Raw genomic sequence first — 20,707 nt, forward strand, 5'->3', positions numbered from 1 at the left:
TGTAAACAACTCGTACTAAAATGACACATAAGAGTAATTTAGTAGGATAAGCAGTGAATTTTTAATTTCATAGACGGTTAATTGTTCAACCCGTGAAATGCACTCGATCCTATCACTGCCACGGCTGAAATAAACCACAGGTGAGCTGCACAGTGCTCGTTACTTGTGCGGAGAACAGCACATTTGTTCATCTGCTGTTTTGCTGCGGGCCTGTTTTTCAGCTCGTAGCCATTCCTCGGACTTTACAAGGAGTCATAAAAAGTCATAAAACCATAAAAGTCCTGAGTTCTCTCTTTCTCCTTCGCACATACCCCCCTCCACACACACACACACACACACACACACACACACACACACACACACACACACACACACACACACACACACACGCAAAAGGTGAAAGGGACCCATAAAGCCATAAAGCAGCCGCCTGACTCTTTCAGCTTTAATTGTCGATAATCTCTGAAGTTTCCCGGATTCCTGGAGTTCTTTCAGCGCCTCTCGGCTGTTTACTCTGAAGTTGCAGCAGTAAATTTACTGTGCAGGAATACAGCAGGCTTAAAACGCATATCCGTTTAGAAAAAAGATGGGATTTGTAATTGTCATCCAACCAATTTTTAACGTGGGAGAATGTCCCAGAATATTAACTTTTTTCTTTCTTTGTTTTCTGATATAATCTAGACCATTCCATCTCTCTACAGTTTCTATTTATTTGTGTCATTATGATTCATATACTTAAAACAGATTTCGCTTCTTGTCATTACCCTGTTATTAGTGTTGGACCAGTGGTAAAAACTTAATAACTATATAGCTAATGACTGGAAGGCTGTTAGCCTACTGATTTTGGGGTGGTTAAAGCAGCTAACAGGCCATCCGAGGTAGCTTATGTTATTTGTGGTCTTTTAAGTCTCCCATTTTGTATTGTAGTTACTCAAATAAATAATTCGTTGAACTTCGGCACAAAGGTCTAGCACACCCAATGTCATGGTAATGCTCTCAGCAGCGTTTGTACACAGCCCCGTTCCCTTTTTTTCAATACTGGTGGACGGCAAGTTAAAGTTTGGTAGACTTCAATATCCCCATCGACACAAGGAAATTACAGGCAGTAAAACACAACAAAGCATAGGGTCATGTGACATAAAATGTGACTTCTTTACTAGCTCAGGTCGCACAGGGACCAACCATCCGGTTCCCAAATAGCAAAATGTTTCCAAAGTTTAGGTCGTTTTTTTCTTTGCTCTGCTCTTTCGTGTCGTCTGCCGCTCGCTTCTCCCAACTGCAATTGCATCTGCAATGACACATAAATATATGTCCACTTGCAACATGGAGGACAATGTCATCATGCAGTGTTGCCTATGAATATTTCCATGCAGTCACATGATATAAGATGATAAGATGATGATATTTCATGTTGCTTTTCCAGCATTAGAACCAAACTACAAGTTCGTGAGATCTCCTCTGAAGTTATTCTTAAAATGTTACATTAATCTATACTTTAAATAAACTGCTAATCTCTGCAAAACTGTCATATAAAATACATAGATGCTTGGTCAAAGGAGCTTGCAAAGAAATATATATGATAGATGCTTCGTAACAAAACTTTCGGTATGTTACTATACCAACACTTCAATTGGCTTGACAATATTCTTAGCTTAAGCAGAGCTGTACCTCGAATCAGGAAAAGCTATGAGTCTGCCTTTATATTATTATTATTATTATCATTATTATTATTATTATTTGTATTTTTCAAAGTTCTTTTTTTATATTTACTCTGTGGGCTGCTGCTGGTATAGGCCTACCACAGATATAATACCAAAGCCACAATCACGTTAATACCGTGCTAATGCAAATAGGCTGTATATATAATAATAGTATTACCGTCTTGTGTGTGTCCCAGGCTGTAGGCCATGCTTGTCCTGTCCCGACTGTTAGTGCTCATTAATGATTACACCACAGTCAGCTCCAACACAATGCTGTTGCTTCCCGTTCCCACAAAGTGGAGAGGAAACGGAGCGTCCTGCCAACAAGAGAGAGCGAGAGAGAGAGAGAGCGAGAGGTCAAAATAAAAGTTCAGAAGACAGATTCTCCATCAGTCTGTGTAATCCTGGATAGAACGCGCGGCTCGGGGATTAAATTTCATATTTGTCCTCCTACGACGAACAGTATTACTTTAAAACGAAGAGATGGAGGAACTGATGAAGTGGGGAGGTGAAGTAAAAGTAAAAATAGGCTTTGTCTCTATCTGTAGTCAAACTGTCTACAGTTTGGTCATTCAGACAAGTCAGAGCCTGTAGAGGAAGCACAGAAAGACACCGAGAGGGGGGGACTTATTTATGACTGCGGTTATTTTATGACCTCAGCGACACATATTCCGTTTGTGACCGCGAATGAAAAGCACGCCGAAATACCCCCACCCTCTACCCAGCTCGACCCTATTTATTCGCCTCTCTAATTTTGAAGAAGGAAAGGGAGGTTCTAATGTTTCTTTGCAAAAAGAGTGCAAAATGTGTCTGTGTAAATTTAGTTTTTATTATTCTAAGGGATGATAATAATAATTTGTGACACTAGTGTACCCATTAGCTATGTTTTTTTTCTTTTACATTTATAATTATCGTTCTACATTTATAATTATCGTTCCATATAGTGTAAAACTGAGAAAAATATAATTATAATATATAACATTTATAATTAAAACTAACAAATCTATAATAACGGTGTTTTTGTTGTTGTTTGTTTTTTTATTCGAAGACTTCATTCTAATTGTTTTTTTAAACAATGCAATATATTTCGGTTCAATATAAACATGGACGTGGCCATATATATATTGAAAGAGCTTCAGGCGCGTGGGTCTAATGAGTGTCAAGATGACGCTAAGAAAAAAAGCAGAAAGAAAAAAATACTTCTTTTGTTTTTCCTGTTTTACATTTCAGGCTAATCAGTGTCACCGGAGAAGAAAAAAGGAAAATAATAAATCACTGCACACATTGATCAAACCCAGCACCCTCTGGCACAGTATAGGAGTTACATTTTTCTGACTGAATAGTCTTATGGTACTCATATAACATTTCTAACTATCAGATTATCTGCCGAAAATCCCTTCCAAATTACTAAATTAGTCTTCTGCTTTAGAAAATAGCAGCCTGCGATAGGAGTAGGACACACACACTGACCAAAGAGGGGACATAAACTACCCAATACCATATACCAATTGCAAATATACAACACTCCAATTACATGGCCCATATTATATAGTAGGCTGAATCTAATACTAGCATCACACACACTGCACCACACACAAGACGCGCGCACGTTCCCGGCTGTGATTTACGCTCCACAAATTCATTTTAATGCGGTCGGTATTATCTCCAAAGCGCCGGGAAACATGTTTTATTATTCGGTTGCCTTCTCTCCCAACCCCAAGGGGAAAACGCGCATACGTGTGAGAACTGCTGGTTTTTATGGGTCCAACAACAGACGGAGGAAGACACACGGGGAGAGAAAAGAATCAATTTAACGCGCCGAGGATTCCGGTGTGATTGCGCAATGTCACCGGGAACAGAAGGAAGATTAGAAAGAGAGATTAGATACGAATTAAAAAGGAAAGAAAGGAAGAGAGCGTGTTTGTGTGTGGTGGTGGGGGGTGTATTCGGTAGTTCCCAGACCTCCTCCTCTTCCTCTTCTTCTTCCTCTCCAACGAAAGGAAAAGAGCGAACGAATGCCAGGCACAGACGCGTCCCATTGGTCAGTTCGAGGTCAGCTGGTGTCTGCCCCCCAACCCCCCACCCGATACCCCTTCTCGCCCAGTCCCGTGTTCTCCGATCGCATACACACACGGAGAGGTTCTCTCTGTTGCCCCCCACCCTCCACACGCCCCTCCGTCCCACACTGGCACTCAGCCCACCTAATACACCCCCCCCTCCTCCCAATCTGCGATACACTAAGTGATAGCGGCAGCCCGTCGGACTGTCGGCTATAAAACACAACAAATCATAAAGTGCAGGCAGGGGAAGGCAGAGGAAGCAGGACGGGAGGGAGAACCGTTAGCTGCTAGCCGTTAGCCTCTGCCTACTCCTCCTCCTTCTCCTTCTTCATCGAGTGAACGTTGTTATTGTGTTTGTTTCGTCCCCTCCTGTCCTCCCCTCTCCTCTTCTCCTCTTTTCCGGCTTCTCCTCTTTTTCTTCTTTCTCCTGATGAATTCCTATTTTGTCAACTCCTCTTTCCCGGTGACGCTACCGGGAACGGGTGGAAGCGGGCAGGCGGCGGCAGCAGAGTCGTTTTTGGGTCAGATACCTCTCTACTCATCGGGATACGCCGCCGACCACCCGCTTAGGCACTACCCGGGGGCAGCAGCCGTTACCGCAGCCGTGGCATACAGCACCGGCGGACCCGGCGCACACCAGGACAAACCGTACCCGGCATCCACCTACTACCAGCAGGCGGCCAATGGAGCATATACCGGACACCGGGCGACAGCAGCAGCGGCGGGGGTCGGTGTTGGGGGCGCGACCGGAACCGGTGCCTGCGACTACGCCACGGCAGCGGCGGCAGCGGCGGCCGCAGCTGCAGCCACGAGTTTCTACAGGGATAAGGAACACCCGTGCGCTCTGGAGGAGCATCAGCTCGCGCTCAGTCAGGACGGCGTGCAGCGTAAAACAGAGTGCGTAGGGCTCAGTGCAAAGGGGCTTTTCGGAGAAACGATGGAAGACAAACAGTCGGCGTCAGTGCCCATTTATCCATGGATGCAGCGGATGAACGCCTGCAACGGTGAGTGTCTTCTTCTTCCTCTTCCTCTCTTTCTTGCATATTTTATGATCCCAGTCATAAAAATGACGTTTGTTTCCTCTGTCAGCCTCTGTTAGATTTCCTTTCCCTTTTCCCTCCTCCTGCCACAGAAGCTGCTTTATGATCCCCGTTTGTTGACCTGTCAGTCCGTCATGTGCGCTGTATTTTATTGTCCGTCATAAAACGGGTTTGTTTGCATTGCGGGTCCTTTTACTGTAGCCTGTGTGACCCGTGACGATGCTACCAAGTAAAGCAAAGTGTGGGGGAAAACAAGGAGCAGATAAAAAATTAATGATGTAGATATAGAGGAAATACAGAGATAAGTCCAAATATCCACACTCTATTAGTCATTCGTTTATTCAAATGTGTCTGAATGGTTCATCTCTTTAATTTTTGAAAACGCTTTTCCTCTCAGACATACTCTGCTTTGAGACATGACCAATTGGATGCGATAAACACTGTTTTGTTTTTGCTAACGCTGATAAAGATATATCACATTTCCTGTTGCTATTATTGGTTTTGACCTTTTCTATCTTATCGTTTATTGAGCCTCCGGAGTTAACTTTGCAGCGTAGACAGTGTTATTCACTGTTGATTCAAATCGTATATAGATATAGCCTAAAGTTTAAAGTGAAAGTAAGGCAAACCGTGGCGGAAATAATGTGAAATAGTTTCATTTAGCCGGCTCTCCTAAAAGTTTTTGCTTTTACACTCTTGCATGATTTAACTTAAAGTGTTAAACACTGTCCTGTGCTGCAAACCATCCTTAAGAGAGAAAAACGGCCTGTTGAGGGTAGAATGAGTAATTGCAGATGATGCAGAGCTAGTGTTTTATAAAGCCCTGCAGGACACTCCGAGTTATGACAGATGAGGTGGTAACATACTTCGCCGCAAATAAATATATATGGAGGAAAACAAAGAGCGCGTTATAAATGACAGTTAAAGGTGCAAATAGTAGCCAGAGAGAGGGGAGAGTTATTTATGGTCATTTGGATTTAGATATGAATAGCTTGTGGCATGCAATCCATGCTCTTACTTTCAAATCAATACATAAACTGAAGTTGCCTTAATTGCCTTATTAGTGAAGATCGGTGTATACACCCCACAACGGGAATTTTTTTTCTGAATTTACTGCTACTTACCATCAGCAACATTATATAACATAGTTATTCTCCGTGTTTCATAAACCATGACGTTCAACTTTCCTGTAGAATGATTGTTATTGTTTTTAATTAAACAAAATAAGAAATCCAAGTTTTCACTTTTCACAAAGCCAAAAATAATCTGCGGCTTCGCAGTCAGAGTAAGTAAACATTTTACTAAAACAATGTTAAATTCACATTAAAACAGTGTCCTTAAGGGATGGCGCACATTGGTAGATGGCAGCCATCGTCTGCATTGTTCTTTAATGTGAACATTACTAATTCTTAATTTAAGCGGGGGGCAAATAGCCTTGATAATACTAAACAGGCACTGTTGTGGAAACGTATTGAATAGAATAGAATAGAATAGAATAGAATAGAATAGAATAGAATATGCATGTGATGAACTTTTCTGGTAACTTTTTCTTAACAGAATAGTTAACGCCTCAGTGTTGTTATCTTGGTTCAAATGTATCTGTCTCTTTCTTTCCTTGCTTCTCAGGGACCTTCAGTAGCCCCGGGAGACGCGGTCGGCAGACGTACACCCGCTACCAGACGCTCGAGCTGGAGAAGGAGTTTCACTTCAACCGGTACCTCACGCGGCGACGTCGGATCGAGATTGCGCACGCGCTGTGCCTCACGGAGCGACAGATTAAAATATGGTTCCAGAACCGGAGGATGAAGTGGAAGAAGGAGAACAAGCTGATCAACTCCTCTTCTACATCCTCTTCTTCTTCCTCTACGGCGAACGGTGCAGATGAAGAGGAGAAACGGACTGAGTAAAACAGGACCAAAAATAAACTAATGTAAGACACGTAAAAGGAAGGGCAGAATAAAACAGAAGACATGCTGATTAATCTCATGCCTCCAAGTTTTTCAAGAGCACCCCCCCCTCCCCCGCATTTTTTTTCTCTCTCTCTGTTGTTTTTCTTTCTTTCTTTTTTCCCTCACCTGAGCAGTGGTGAAACAACGGAATGGGGGGATTTATTTTTATCCCTCTTACATCAACTCTTTCTGTAGGCTGTACTTGAGTGGTCTGATATTTGGTAATAATTTGTAAAACACTCTACAGCAAGGGTTATGTAACTGTGGAAAGGGACAGATACGATAAAACCTGGGAGGGGAAAGGAACATGGCGTTAAATTAAAGAATACAATAGATGAATGAACACTTTTTTTAAAGGCCACCAACACAAGGCCACAAGTAGTTTTGAAACACAATTTATTGCTGCATTCCGCCTACCGATTTTTTTTACTGTACTTTTTTATGGCTATGCATATTTAATTTATTTTATTTTATTTTTTATTCTTTCAAAGACATCATGTAAGGCACTTGTTTTAGGGTTTATAACTTGTTTTGGGGGCTTTAGAACTTGACTTCCGGCTGTTTCCTTCCCGATTTTGTTTCTTATTATTTGTAAATGTGTGTAGCCTTTAATACCTTTAAGTACACGTGCAAGTATGCTCTGCATATACACGAAGGGAGGAAAAACTATTGGAGGTATGTATGTCTTATGGTGTTCATATTTAAACTGTACAGAAATAAGCAAGGGAAAAACGCCTTGTATGGTGAAAATAATGTAACTACGGTTGCGGGGAAATTTTCAATATCGGGAAACCTGTTGAAGCTTTGGGTGGGGTTGCGGTTGTTAACCTACTGATGTTATTCGCCAAACTACCTAAAACATTCAGGAAAGTGTATATTTTATCGATTTTTACATGTTTTGGTTATGTGTTATTGTCAAGTAATCACATATACTACCTATGACAAATGTTTAATAAAATGTAAAGGAATTTATGGAGAAAGGTTATTTTTATAACGGGGATAGGGTGTGTTTGTGTGTGTGTCTTGGGGCATGAAATGAATTTTCATTTATTCTAACATTAATTAACGCGCAGTAAAGGTTGGTCAAACTCAACATTACTGGATTTGAGATTGGTTTATTTAGAGGACAACTTTAACACGCTTGAGCCTTTTAGCCTCTTACTGGTGTTAAACGCGAGGCTGCGGCCAAACAGGCGCACGCGACGATCTGGAAGGAAAGCGACGAGGAGAGTGAGCTGCTGATGGCGGGCTCAAACTAAATGATGACCAGAGCGAGGCAGAGAAAGTTGACCTCTCCTCGAGCCCTGCAGCCAGACACGTTACACATAGACACACACTTCACGCAGACAAAGTGGACAATGTCCTCGTGACCTTTTAACTCTACTTGTCCCCTGAGTGACCGGCGCGTTGTATCCATCTTGGAAGTTTCACTGATGCGGGTGCAAACACACACACACACACACACACACACACACACACACACACACACACACACACACACACACACACACACACCCACCATTCTGCACATTAGCTTATCTCATGAAACATGAAAACCATAAAGACAAATATGGTCTAAATCAGAGTTACTTTAGAATGATTTCATTTGCCGGCTTTTCATTCGGAACATTCGAGATATATTTCTGAATTTTCGAGTTATGGGTATAATAACACACATAATAAGCATAACAGAGAACAGATATTTATTTATTTATTATTTGACGGTCTTAAGTCATACCAAGCAAGTGCTGTTATTATAGCATGTATCTAACGCATGCACATTTTAAGTTTAGAAAAAAAAATCCTGTTGGAATACTGCCAAGACAAAGATGGCATAAGCTGGTAGTAAATAATTAATAAGCACACCTAGAAAAACCAGCCTCGCCTCTGTGCGAGGCGAAGAACTAAAGATTTCACATGATTTAATTAATGATACTTTTAGTTATGTTATGTTTGAATTTAATACTTTGAGAGACAAATTGAGAATATAGTGAGACTCGCAACGAAATTACCTCAAGAGAAAATCTATTAAAGCGTATTCTGCAGCACAGACATATTCAGTGTACGTTGGTTTCTTTTTGTGTTGTGGATATGACTCGATTGGCGATTTCGTTCCCATTTTGAATCAGTTGTATGACTACGTGCTGGCAGATGTTCTATGTTAAACACAGTGGAAATGGTTTTACTGTGAATCAGGGGGGCTCGTCTTTACATATTGCACATACGTGCTTGGTGTTTAACATATTTTAAGGAGAGAAAAACGAAGAGGAAATGTTTCATGTTGTTTTGTTCTTTCTATCTCTACTGAAAGCTGTTCTCTACTGAAAGTCTCAATTTTGAAGAAGAAAAATTGTTTGTTTATTTTTTGTTTATTTGTCTGTTTAAGACAACTGAACATTAGTTAGAACGAGTTTGTCTTAGACCACAATCTATAATTGGTTAAAATATCAAAATCTCCAAAAATGAAGCATATTGAAATCTGCGTGGCTCTTTGAATGAGATTATTAGAATAAAAGGAACTGCATCTGTGCGCAGGCACTGGTTGCAAAATGTGCTCTAATCTGGGCTCATACCTTAAATTCTGACCCTCCTTTATTCTTACTCAGAATGCGACAAATTCAATATAACATAAAGTAAACGCAAAACATGTACAGCTGAAGAGATAGGTAGGTTGAGCGAAAGAAAAGAGATGGATGGATGGATGGATGGATGGATGGATGGATGGATGGACGGATGGATGGACGGACGGACAGATAGTTTTATTCTATGCTAAAACTGAATGATGATTGTCTTCAAACTGGCCTTATTGAAATATTTAAATGTTTTTCGTTCAGTGAGCTCTTTCATGGAACAAATTCAGCGCGATTGTGCTGATCTATAAATACCAAAGGCAGTGTGCTGAGAGGAGTGTGACAGCTGGGTCTTTTGTGGCTTTAAACCCCATGTTGCTGTTATGTGTGCTTGCCCGTGTGTTTTAAATGTGCCTGCTACTTTGTAATATTCAAGATGAATCCCATTCCAACTGCTGGTTTCTTTAGCCGACACTCTGAAATGTGGCCTGCAAACTGCACACATTTCTCCACTGAGTACATCCATTTGTATCATTTCACACATACACACAAAGCTCTGGAATTCTTCATCTGTCGCCTGTTCTAGCTGCTGTGCCGGAGTTACAACAAAGCGTGTACACCCGAGCGCACACTGAGGCCTACTTCAAACACGCAAACGCTTAGACACACACAAGCACTCCCGCGGCTGAAATGCATCCAAACCCGGGAATCAACAAATCATAAATCAGCAGATTTCCATCCAGTGTGGACGTCACAGATCAGGTTTAACATTCCTCGTCTGCAGCTGCAAGGGAGGCTTGCAGTAAGAAAGAAAGAATGTACAGTCGCAGGCCAGTCGAATTGTCATAACTCAAACATTTTTTGTAGTGTTGACTGTTTAATTTGGTCTGTGATGTATGTATTTATTTATTTGTTTGTTTATTTTTGCCTAATTTTTGTGATATTTTGCACTATATTTCCTACTGGTGTTTTGTACCTGTGCTGGAAGTTGAGGTACAAACAATTAGTCGAAACACTGCATAACACAAAAAAACACGTGTATTTTATCGGTGAGACCGCTTTCTGGCAGAACTCCGGGATAAATATCAACAGCTATCAGATGTATGTGGAGAAAGGCTAGTTACTATTTTTTTTTTACCATGGTGTTCATTATTAACGTTTGATTTTATGGTTCTTACGGCTCTTAATTGTGAGACTAAGCAAAAGGTCAATTAACAGAGCTGAGTGATGAACAAACACACACACAATGTTTTTTTTTATAGCAGCTGTCATGGACTCTTGTGTGTCCTTTCTCCCTTAACACTTCTTTCTGTGCAATAAATTATATCTGCAGTAGGTGGCGCTCTGAGCTCACCCCCGATAAAGAGAGAGAGAGACGGGGAGAAAGAGAGGGAGAGCTTCCCCCGCCCAATCTTTATCATTTGAAACCTCAGAGCATAAATTACCTCTCTAAAGTCATCGGCGAGAATTTACGACTGGTCAACAAAAGCACGTGACCGTCCCCCTCCTCCTTCCTCAATACGTGTGTGTCTCTCTCTCCTCCCTCGCCTCACCCCTCACCTCCCCCATCACACACACACACACCCCTCCATCCAACACACACACACACCACCCCACCCCCATATTTGGACGGCGCATACATAGCTAAAAACGAAGTACAGTGCAACGCCATAATTCACTAATACATCATAAATCGTTGAAAGTACCAGCGTTATAACGACCCAGAGAAATCTAACAAATCAAGCGCCCCTTAGTACTCAACTATAAACCTGCAAGTCTCTAAAACAACCTAAATGAGCTCTTATTTTGTAAACTCGTTCTCGGGGCGCTACCCAAATGGCCCCGAATATCAACTGCTAAATTATGGAGGCAGCAGCGGCGCAATGAACGGCGGGACGTACAGGGATTCTTCCTCCGCCACCATGCACCCTGCGACGGGCTCTTACGGCTACAGCTACAATGGCATGGACCTGACCGTCACTAACCGGGGAGGGGGAACCAACAGTACCGCCAACGCTGGAGGACACTTCGGGGGCGGCTCAGTTGGTGGGGACTCGCGGGGTTTCGGCTCCCCGGCCCCGGACAGGGGGTTCAGACAACCATCTAGCTGCTCCCTCGCCTCTGCGGCGGACTCCCTGCTGTCACCCGGCAACGAAAGCACAAAACTGGGCGCCCGGAGTTCGTCTCCTCGCTCGGATCAAGCAGGAAGCGGTAATCTCAGCTCACCAAACCTGTCCTCCGCCTCCTCCACCGGCGGTGGCGGCACAGTGCAGCGTTTCACCGAACTGGATGACGCGTCACCAGAGACCGAGGACTTGCAGCATAACCGGGACACCAGTCACGCCAGCAATCCGCCACCCAGGACCGGGCATAAGCAGGAGGGCGGTCCGACGGGATCAGCCGCTGGCAACACTGGCAGTGAGGCGCAGACACCACAGATATTTCCCTGGATGAGAAAGCTACACATTAGTCATGGTACACATTGCTCTTGTGTTTACAACTTATTTACCATGTATCCTAGAAGTTTCGGGCGATAACATTCATATGGCTGGTTCAGCAGAATAGCCTCCGTGTTGACACATGGGACTGGTAACAGTTTAGTGCTTGTTGTACCTATATCGGGGCTTCTTAAAATGCACATTAATGATTGTGCAGAATTATTGCTGCTTTGATCTGTGTAAAGTGGATGCTCGAGAACAGCAGGAAGATACCCAATTAGCCACGGTTCTTCGTTTTTCTCTGCACCCTACCAGACTTTTTTCTACTGCGTCAATTTCATATTTTCATGTGGCAGTCAGAAATCAGTTGTCAAGATTATGAATCTCAAATGAATGCCATTTAATCGTGCGCATTGGGTTAATATTGATGCTTTCGTTTTTAAATTATGTATTCATGTTTTAAATACTGATATGAATATCTAAAAAATCGAAGCAGTACACCCCAGAAAACGTCTTAGTAGAAAATTCCCATTACATTTTCGTGTTTTACAAATCAGGAACGCCGGACAACTGCCCCTTCTGTCTCCTCTTTTTTATTTTAGCAAATTCCACAAAAGCGTCATAAATCTGTCAGGGGAGAGACGAAGGGAAGAAAAACTCAACAGGGCTGGGAAGCTGCAGACAGAGCCCGGCAAAGAAAGAAAAAAGAAGCAGAAAGTGAGGCCAGGAAGGCTTTGGAAGCGGCTTGCTCCTTTGAAAAGTGAAGCTTTATTACGGGTGGGAACTTTATTAAAAAGGTGAGGTAGAGGACGGGGCAATAAAACCCTGAAGGGTGTAAAAAAATGGGGCATATAGAGAGGTGATGGTGAAGACGGGTGGTTAAAAAGGGAAAAAAAAAGTAATGTGACAGATAAAAGCAAATGTTTTAACCCAGGCTGTGGAATGGAAATAGCAGAAATAAAATGTGTCAAGAAAGGTTGTGGTTAGGATGATGGACAGTTTTACTCGCTGTAGGCCTGCCTTTACGCTCGGTGATTTTGATAAAACAGTAAGTTTAATTCCTTGTGTATGCGTGGGGGCGTTAGAGGTTGATACAATAAAACAAACACCTGTGGCTCCAGTCCATGAGAATCCTTTGACTCATAGAAAACATCACCCTAACAGAGGCGTTCGTGACTTTAGATTGATATTTTCAAGTAGTTATCTTATACTGGAGTGTACTTTAGAGAGCTGTAAAATACTGACTATATATTGGGCACTCTATTTTTGGACTCAATAACAGCCCGTTTCTGTCGCGTGTTGGCGCATCTTTAAAAGCCCTTTGTCCTCTCATCACCCTCAGATATGACGGGCCCCGACGGGAAACGGGCACGGACGGCGTACACCCGCTATCAGACTCTCGAGCTGGAGAAGGAGTTCCACTTCAACCGGTACCTCACGCGGCGGAGGCGGATAGAGATCGCGCACGCACTCTGCCTCACGGAGCGGCAGATTAAAATCTGGTTTCAGAACCGGAGGATGAAGTGGAAGAAGGACAACAAATTGAAAAGCATGAGCCTCGCCACTGCTGGCAGCGCCTTCCAACCCTAGAAATATCTTTGTTTTAAACCAGAATCTGTCTTCGTCCATCTCTTTAGAGATGATACTACCATGTACACGCTTCCCTGGAGGAGGGAAGAAACAAACCAGAAATAAAAAACTTGAAGAAAACAGCAAAAGAGAGGCCAGCAAAAGAAGAAGACGAAGACGAAGAAAAAATATTCCAAAATGTAATCAGAAACACTTAAGAGTACTGTACAGCAGCGCAGCACTTTTCATTTGTTCGGTATGTCGGTCTTTGGTGTTTTAGGGCAACGTAAAAAAGAATCATGACTGTGGTACTTGCTCTTGTAACAAAAAAAAGTGTTTCTTTATGTTGTCCTCTTTAAAAAAAGGAGGAGAGTCACGGATAAATATGCTACCTACCTTATGTCCTACTTACAACATTGCTACCTACCTATTGTTTAATGTCTACGTATCGTTTTATGTGTCAAGTGTGAATTTTTGTAACTGACCAAGTGCTTTCTAGAAAAGTTAGCATGTGAGCGTTTATTGTAAGTTATTTACATCCAGTAAGGCACGTATACCCTCGCCTACCCCAAACCCACTATACTCGCTGTCTTACCATTAAATTCTGCGCTATTTTGAAGCAGAAAAGGTGTGTGTGTGCGCTCGCGTGTGTACGAGTTTGAAACTTAAAATAAATTACTTTGCCTGTATCTGTTTATCCATCCAAAAAGTTGTGTACAGCTCTACTATTCAAAAAGCGGAACTGTATTATATTGTTATTATAATTGTAATTATCGGTTCTATGCTTCTCAAATGATGTATATATAGATATATATATATATTGACATTTTTAAATGTGACCAGTTGGCTATTTGTAGGTGCAGTGTGCAAGTTCGTGTTTATATGAGTGTGTGTGTGTATGGCTAATGGCTACCGTGCATTAAGGCCTGTAACCTGTCTGCCAGTGAGCTTTTTGTATTTGTTTGTAGCTTCAAGTAAAAAAACAAAAAAAAGCAAACAAGAAACCCAATAAAGTTCATTGTACTCATTAAACAGAAAGACTGAAGCAACTGCTCATAATAGAAACAGTTCCACAAACAGCTTAAGGGGAATCTAGATTGATACCGGCTTTGTGTGTGTGTGTGTGTGTGTGTGTGTCTGTGAGTGTGTGTGTGTGTGTTTTTGTATAACATACTGAAGAAGTGATTCGAACACATATCGTTTTTGCATATTACCGCATTGATACCATATTTATATCATATATCTTTATGCAAATCTGGGGCTTTGGTTGGCATCAGTTGCCAAACACTGGTGGCTGTGGCTTCTCCAAACTGCACGCGGAAGTCTTCTTTGGCAAGATACCGAACACCAAATTGCTCTCTTTGCATATCCATAGGTGCTGTACCAATGTGCCTCAATAGTTAGTAGTGGCGTGTGTGGTTATTTACTAAAGCAGTATTATATATTGTGCCAACAATATCAAACCATTTACTATTTTTACCTGACTTCCAATATAGGCTGAAATCAAGTTGTTTGATTTTACATTATGTAGATCTGGCTTAACTCTTCAATCCGGGTTTAAGTGTCTATTTTTGATTTTCGCCTCTTTTTGTAGTTTTTTTAACGCACTTTCTGACATATAATGCACAATAGGTACACCATGCATAAAGACGCAACACATCAAGCATGATTGTGAGCATCAAGCGCGCAATCACTAAGGGGGCCACACACACACACACGCACACACACACACACACACACACACACACGCACACACACACACACACACACACACACAGAATCACTGGGTTTACTGACAGTTTCTTTTTCTTTCTTTTATATATGATGAACATCAAAAGTGGTCAACACACACATAGAAGAGAGAGAATTACAAATACAAGTATACACAGAACACACACTCACAAATCAGTTCTCGACTCTGCTGACCAACTCTGACAAGACAACAAACTACCCGCGGTGGACAAATTGGTCACTTTTTCTCCTTTCCGCCCGAACGAAGGCTACTCCCGGGCAAATTAAGTTTCCTCTCCTGTAAACAAGCGACTGAACTTTTAAACTCACCGGCTCATGGTGCTGCCGTCTCCCTACTCCTACAAGGCTTTCCTTCTGAGTTGCTGGGGTGGGGGTGGGGGCTGGACACAGCTTCTATCTCCTGCTTCTCCTCTGTGTGTGTTGAGATATATTTTTTAAAGCTAACCCCCTTCTACTTTGGGCTAAACTGTAAAAAAAGAAGGCAGCTTTGACATTTACATGTCAAACAAATAAGGGTTTTTATCTCCAAGTTGGATCGTAAAGGTCAAGCCTGGACTCAGACTGATACCTCTCACTGGTTCGCTTGCAGTCACGTGGGGTCCCATAAGCTTAGTTTTATGGTTTTGGGGAGTTGACAATGTACTATATATTTCGCATTCTCCAAAGCAAGTGACGGTTTAACTGCTTCGCGGGGATCCTAAAGAGGTCAGTAAAGTAGACAGAGAAAGGGAGAGAGGGAGTATGTGTGTGTGTGAGAGAGAGCAGGCCACTACTACCGGCCGCTACTCCAGCTCCGGTTCACACTACACTCGGAGACCGTTGATCTCCGCTCTGCTTTGCTCTGTGGACGCGAGAGAAAGAGCTTGGACTCACAGCACAGTAAGTAGTGACGGCTCTCTGCAAGTGGGGGCTAAGTGAGGAGAGGAGTCGGTAAAGTGTGTGTGTGTGTGTGTTAGAGAGAGAGAGAGAAACAGAGAAAGGGAGAGAGAGCGGGGGAGGGTGTGGAGGTGGGGGGTATAATTACCTTGTCACTCACTATGTAGTTCTAGGGTATTAATGCGCTGGCGGAGTGCCGCCAAGCTCCGGTGTATTTACCAGCGACAATTAGGACTCGGAGAGACTCGGAGAGTCCTTGTCGTCGCCGGTTCGGGACGTGCGATAGTTATTACCTCACAGATGACGCAAGATTAGAATTGTCTTTGTATGTGCCAGTATCCCCACGTATACACGTTTCATTTTGTGCATAATGATGACGCGCAAAGTAAGAATGGCAATTATTATTTGGTTTACTGTGGGGAGAGGTGGTTGGTAATAAACACAAAGAGACTAAATTCATACAGTGATTTTAAATCTGTGTGTTTGTATACAAGTATGTGGGTTATATGCTGAACTTTAGGAAAATAAGACGGAAAACCTGTGCGCGTTATTTTACCACTTCCTTTTTGCATTTTCGAATTTACTTGAACCATTTTGATAATACGTTAGCTGAAAGGCTAATGAAATCACACCGAACAGCAAATGTTGCAGATTTCGGTTTATGTGATCTTTGAAAGCGTAAAACTCTTGTGACTCATATGTTCACTCCGTTCATTCTGTGATCAAATAACATTTTTACCCACGGCCAAAGTGTGCGTAAAATGGATTTTGTGAAGGATTATGAGTTGGAAAAATCAGCCACTACACTGATGGAGAAGAACACGCAGGCGCGTATACACAGGCTGTGCTGATAGGCGTTCTTGGGGACAAGACCTTGCCCCCATGTTTTTCTGGTTTTAATGCGGGATGCATGTGTGTGAAACAGCTTTGTAGATGAAAACAAGGTTCGCCAACCAAGTCCTTAGAGGTATTGGTTTTACGCCGGGGCTTGGGCCACACACACACACACACACACACACACACACACACACACACACACACACACACACACACACACACACACACACACACACAAGGAAATGCTGGTAAATTAACCCAAACCTGCCAGACCCCAAACGAATTCTTTTACTCTAACCAAAGTGTTACCAACTTTCACAGGTGCAGGCGCTGTAGCGAATATTGGTGAAATTGTTGACACAAATACAGACGCTTAAAAATGCAACATCAGTCATGTATTCTAATACGAGCTAAGCGTTCATCACATGACACGAAAGCACCCTTGATGAAAATATAACTTTAGATTTAACCAAACCAAAACATGATAGCTTTACTTAAGCTAGCAAGCCTCTATCAGTCTTTAAGTTAAACGGATACCCAAATAAATACTCGTAAAGAAATGAGTTCTGGTACGGGTCCTTGACAGAACAGAATTATTGCATATTTTAAGGAAATATTAACGAAGGTAGATGACACAAACATGATTTATTCTATCAGAACATAAGATTCACACAAAATACAACGTGAACTAATCGATTTAGCACGCTATAGCATATAGCCATAGTTTATCCTCTAAAATGAACAGGGTTGTACTTTTGTTTTATTTGTGACACGGAAAATCGTAGTTTAAACCTTTAGTTGGTGAACACCAGTCCAATTTCATCAAGAAATATACAAGCTGGTCGTGTTGTGAGTAAACTAGGAGAAGAGTGGTAACTGTATAGCTCTTTTTCCAACCCTCCAAATCTAGTTCTTCTTCTGTCTAGAGTGGGACTGAAGCTGTCACACGAGCCATCCTCTGCCCCGTGCACGCACTCACCCTGTTGCTTTGAGCCATCGTGTAAATTGTTTAATATGTTATGTTAGAACTGAAGCTCAAATTTCGATACACATCAAGTCCAAGCTTGTTTCTATCAGTTCTTCTTTTTTGAGAGGTCAGTGTCCACTGGTTTAGATCGCCATGGCGTCAGTTAAAGCAGCGACGCCATAATAACTCCATAAAATCAACAGATTTCTGCATTGAAGACGGTGACAACATGAGGAAGATGATTCCCAGGCACAAGAGAAAATGCTGTCTGCTAAAAAAATTCATATCTGTTTAGAGTTATTATTACGCTTAAAGAAACATGTCACATTAAGAAACCATAATTTGGAATAAAGCAGAACAAGGCCAAGATACGCTGTTTATGTTCTGACAAAATGTAATCTGTTCACAGAAGGATTTTTTATGCTGTAGTTTGATTTTTTTTATTTTTAAGCAGTTATTTTGTCTGCTTTTTTAATCTAATAAAACCTCTCAAAGGAAGTATTCTCCACCCTGTTTTACAAAGTGTTTTGCAGTGGAAGTAAACCTAAACTAAACCTATTCTTACAATATTTATACATACAAGGCTCCTTCAAGTACGAGCCTATTTCTCCTACCTACCACCACCACAGAGTTAATCCTGTGGCCTCTGTGCTGCTCTAATAAGAGAGGAGAATTCCACTTTTCGGAAGTCCCTCTCTCCGCTCAAACTCTCATTTATTATGTTCACTTTACATGTGAAGTAAGTCCGGCTGGCTGGTTGGCCCGATGTATTTTCAGTCTGGGGATTCCTGGCGCTGCCCTCCGCCATCGCAATGATTTTTCATGAGCTTCACAAGAATGTTATTTAAAGTCATGTTTGGGATGCCATAAATTATTGAGGCACCGGTTGAAGGAGGAAGACAGGGATAGGGGAGTGAAGCAAGAAGGCTCTTTCCCTCACTGTAAACGTTTATCTGATAAAACAAATGAATTCCTTTTTAAATTAAAAAAATATAGTTGATTAATTACCTTAAAATAATAGAATGTTTCCCAAAATCGCAATGGTTTTTATTTCAAGCCATTTTTAGTTTGTGGCGCAGTTAAGCACAGTCGAACGTAATTCCAAAAACAGAGAAATAAGGAAGATTTTTTATTATTAAAAGAATTTTATTTAAATGTAATGTAATGTAATTTAATGTAGGCCCATTTTATTTGGTTTCATTTATTATTATTATTATTATTATTATTATTATTATTATTATTATTATTATGTTGCTCCTTTTTCCGTCGGTTTATAAAATACATACACACGAGCGTTTCGGGAACGGCCTAGGTCTTTGAGGAAGTTTCAGTTCGGTAAACAGGAAGGCAAAAACCCCTCCCTATTTCATTTTTCATCAATTTCCTCCTTTTAGTGATGATGCAGGAACACCTCCCTTTAGCACCAAGAGCCTACACTCTCCCTATAGCTCCATAACCTGTACACACGCAGGGACAGGACATGACACGCGTGACACAAAGTAGTTCCTTTTCTTGTCCGGGTAAGCGAGAGAGGCTATGACATGGGAAGGCGCAGCAATGGCTTTGTATGGGCTCCTTTGTTTTTGGTGTGTGTGTGTGTTTCCCGTTTATGTACACAGGGCAGCTCCAGTGTACAGACGCGCTTCTTTTCAGTATTATGTGTAATATGTGTATTATGTGTAGAGACTTGCTGCTCCTTTGAACCTGTCCAAACTGTCAAAAGGCGCTGAGTTTGGCTTTACAGCCTGTGTGTTGGTGATGATGAGTGGGGTGAGTAACTAATGCGATCGGCCCTTTTTCTCCTTCCCATTGCGCTGCAAAGGTGTGTGTGTGTCTGTGTGAGAGCGGCTGCTTTGTGTAGGAGTAAGTGGGGTGTGTTTTGCTGTGTTTGGTAGATTTATTGGAAGGGCATGAGAGAGCTATGTATATGTGTGTGTGTGTGTGTGTGTGTGTGTGTGGGGGGGGGTTGAGCATGGGAAAATATTCTGATTGTGAAGAAATCACTGGCTTGTGAGACAAAGTTCCAATTTAATTATTTTATGGGTGTTTACTTGACCCAAATTACAAATTTTGGGGGCTAGCAAAGCTAGTAAAAAATAAATAACTAAAAGAAAAACAACAACAACAAAAACCAACTGCCAACCTTTGCCCATTTTCCGCAAATCCCTGTGTCTTTTCTTCCCTCGTGTCACTTGGTGTGATTACGCTGCATTTAAATAGGCATTTGCGGCCTTAATATCTTCAGCATAGTCTTGGGGTGAACCACGCGGCCAAGCCTCATGAATAATGCATACCAAGAAGTCACCGCCAGGTCAGCAGACAGGCTCTGCTGACCTGGCTCTGCTCTGGAGGAAGAAAGGCTTGCAGGTCGGCGTTAACAACCCCCCCCCCCCCTTTACAGAATTCAAGTGTATGTATATTTACCTCACCAACATAGTGGGTGGGTGGAATGAACAGGTGGTTGCTTTAAAGTGTTCTCCATTTTGATGGTAAAAAAGGGAAATTTGCCTAAGCCAAACGTCAAACTTCGACAATTTCAGGCGGAGCACTGGGCAAATAGACCGTTCAATTAACCCACCACCAAAAGGTTGACTATTAAACACACTACCAATAATACAATAGCCATAAAACCAGCACTTATTTTGGATTTAAAGTTGCTAATTGAAAATAGCCTGTCTAAGTCACTGAACGGCACCTACAATCAGCGCTGGATGCTGGGAATAAACAGAAAGATGCTCTCACTGACTTGTTAGTTTCCTAAGTGTTTGCACTAAAAAGGCCTTTATTAGTGGCCCTTTGTGCAATTTGAATAAAGCCCGGATAACACCAGAACTGACTTGTTTGGCAATGGGTTATGAGAAAGTTCAGGTTATGTCAATATTTGTTCTTTTCAAATATATAATTTAATTTTGTTAAAGTTTTATGTATAGAAGTTGCGATCATTTTAGA

General features: G+C 41.9%; 2 protein-coding genes and 1 long non-coding RNA gene across 4 annotated transcripts; 2 read left to right on the forward strand and 1 right to left on the reverse strand.

The window, feature by feature from the left end:
- Positions 1-351: 351 nt before the first annotated feature.
- On the reverse strand, positions 352-11,395 carry LOC146389157 (uncharacterized). Of its 2 annotated transcripts, none has more exons than XR_014800126.1 (3): positions 11,305-11,395; positions 1,879-2,017; positions 352-1,288 (listed from the first exon to the last, which is right to left on the reverse strand). It is a non-coding gene; the product is annotated as an uncharacterized LOC146389157 (long non-coding RNA). The 2 variants fall into 2 exon arrangements; XR_014800127.1 differs by lacking the exon at positions 11,305-11,395 and adding an exon at positions 3,663-3,737.
- LOC146389158 (homeobox protein Hox-B6a-like) lies at positions 3,892-6,777 on the forward strand. The gene is made up of 2 exons (XM_084926866.1): positions 3,892-4,764; positions 6,427-6,777. The coding sequence occupies exons 1-2, from the start codon at positions 4,191-4,193 to the stop codon at positions 6,705-6,707; spliced, it is 855 nt and encodes a 284-aa protein (XP_084782992.1). The 5' UTR covers positions 3,892-4,190; the 3' UTR covers positions 6,708-6,777.
- hoxb5a (homeobox B5a) lies at positions 10,932-14,364 on the forward strand. Its single transcript, XM_084926865.1, has 2 exons — positions 10,932-11,794; positions 13,100-14,364. The coding sequence occupies exons 1-2, from the start codon at positions 11,113-11,115 to the stop codon at positions 13,345-13,347; spliced, it is 930 nt and encodes a 309-aa protein (XP_084782991.1). The 5' UTR covers positions 10,932-11,112; the 3' UTR covers positions 13,348-14,364.
- Positions 14,365-20,707: the final 6,343 nt, after the last annotated feature.

The sequence above is a fragment of the Perissodus microlepis genome, chromosome 4 (assembly GCF_051167445.1).
Source record: "Perissodus microlepis isolate ML-2025 ecotype Zambia chromosome 4, ASM5116744v1, whole genome shotgun sequence".
NCBI classification, from domain to species: domain Eukaryota; kingdom Metazoa; phylum Chordata; class Actinopteri; order Cichliformes; family Cichlidae; genus Perissodus; species Perissodus microlepis.

Excerpts from the sequence above, each read along its gene's own strand:
- hoxb5a (XM_084926865.1), top strand. The coding sequence starts at position 11,113 with ATGAGCTCTTATTTTGTAAACTCGTTCTCGGGGCGCTACCCAAATGGC. Across the intron at positions 11,795-13,099 it reads AAAGCTACACATTAGTCATG|ATATGACGGGCCCCGACGGG; the intron begins GTACACATTGCT and ends CATCACCCTCAG.
- LOC146389158 (XM_084926866.1), top strand. The coding sequence starts at position 4,191 with ATGAATTCCTATTTTGTCAACTCCTCTTTCCCGGTGACGCTACCGGGA. Across the intron at positions 4,765-6,426 it reads GCGGATGAACGCCTGCAACG|GGACCTTCAGTAGCCCCGGG; the intron begins GTGAGTGTCTTC and ends CTTGCTTCTCAG.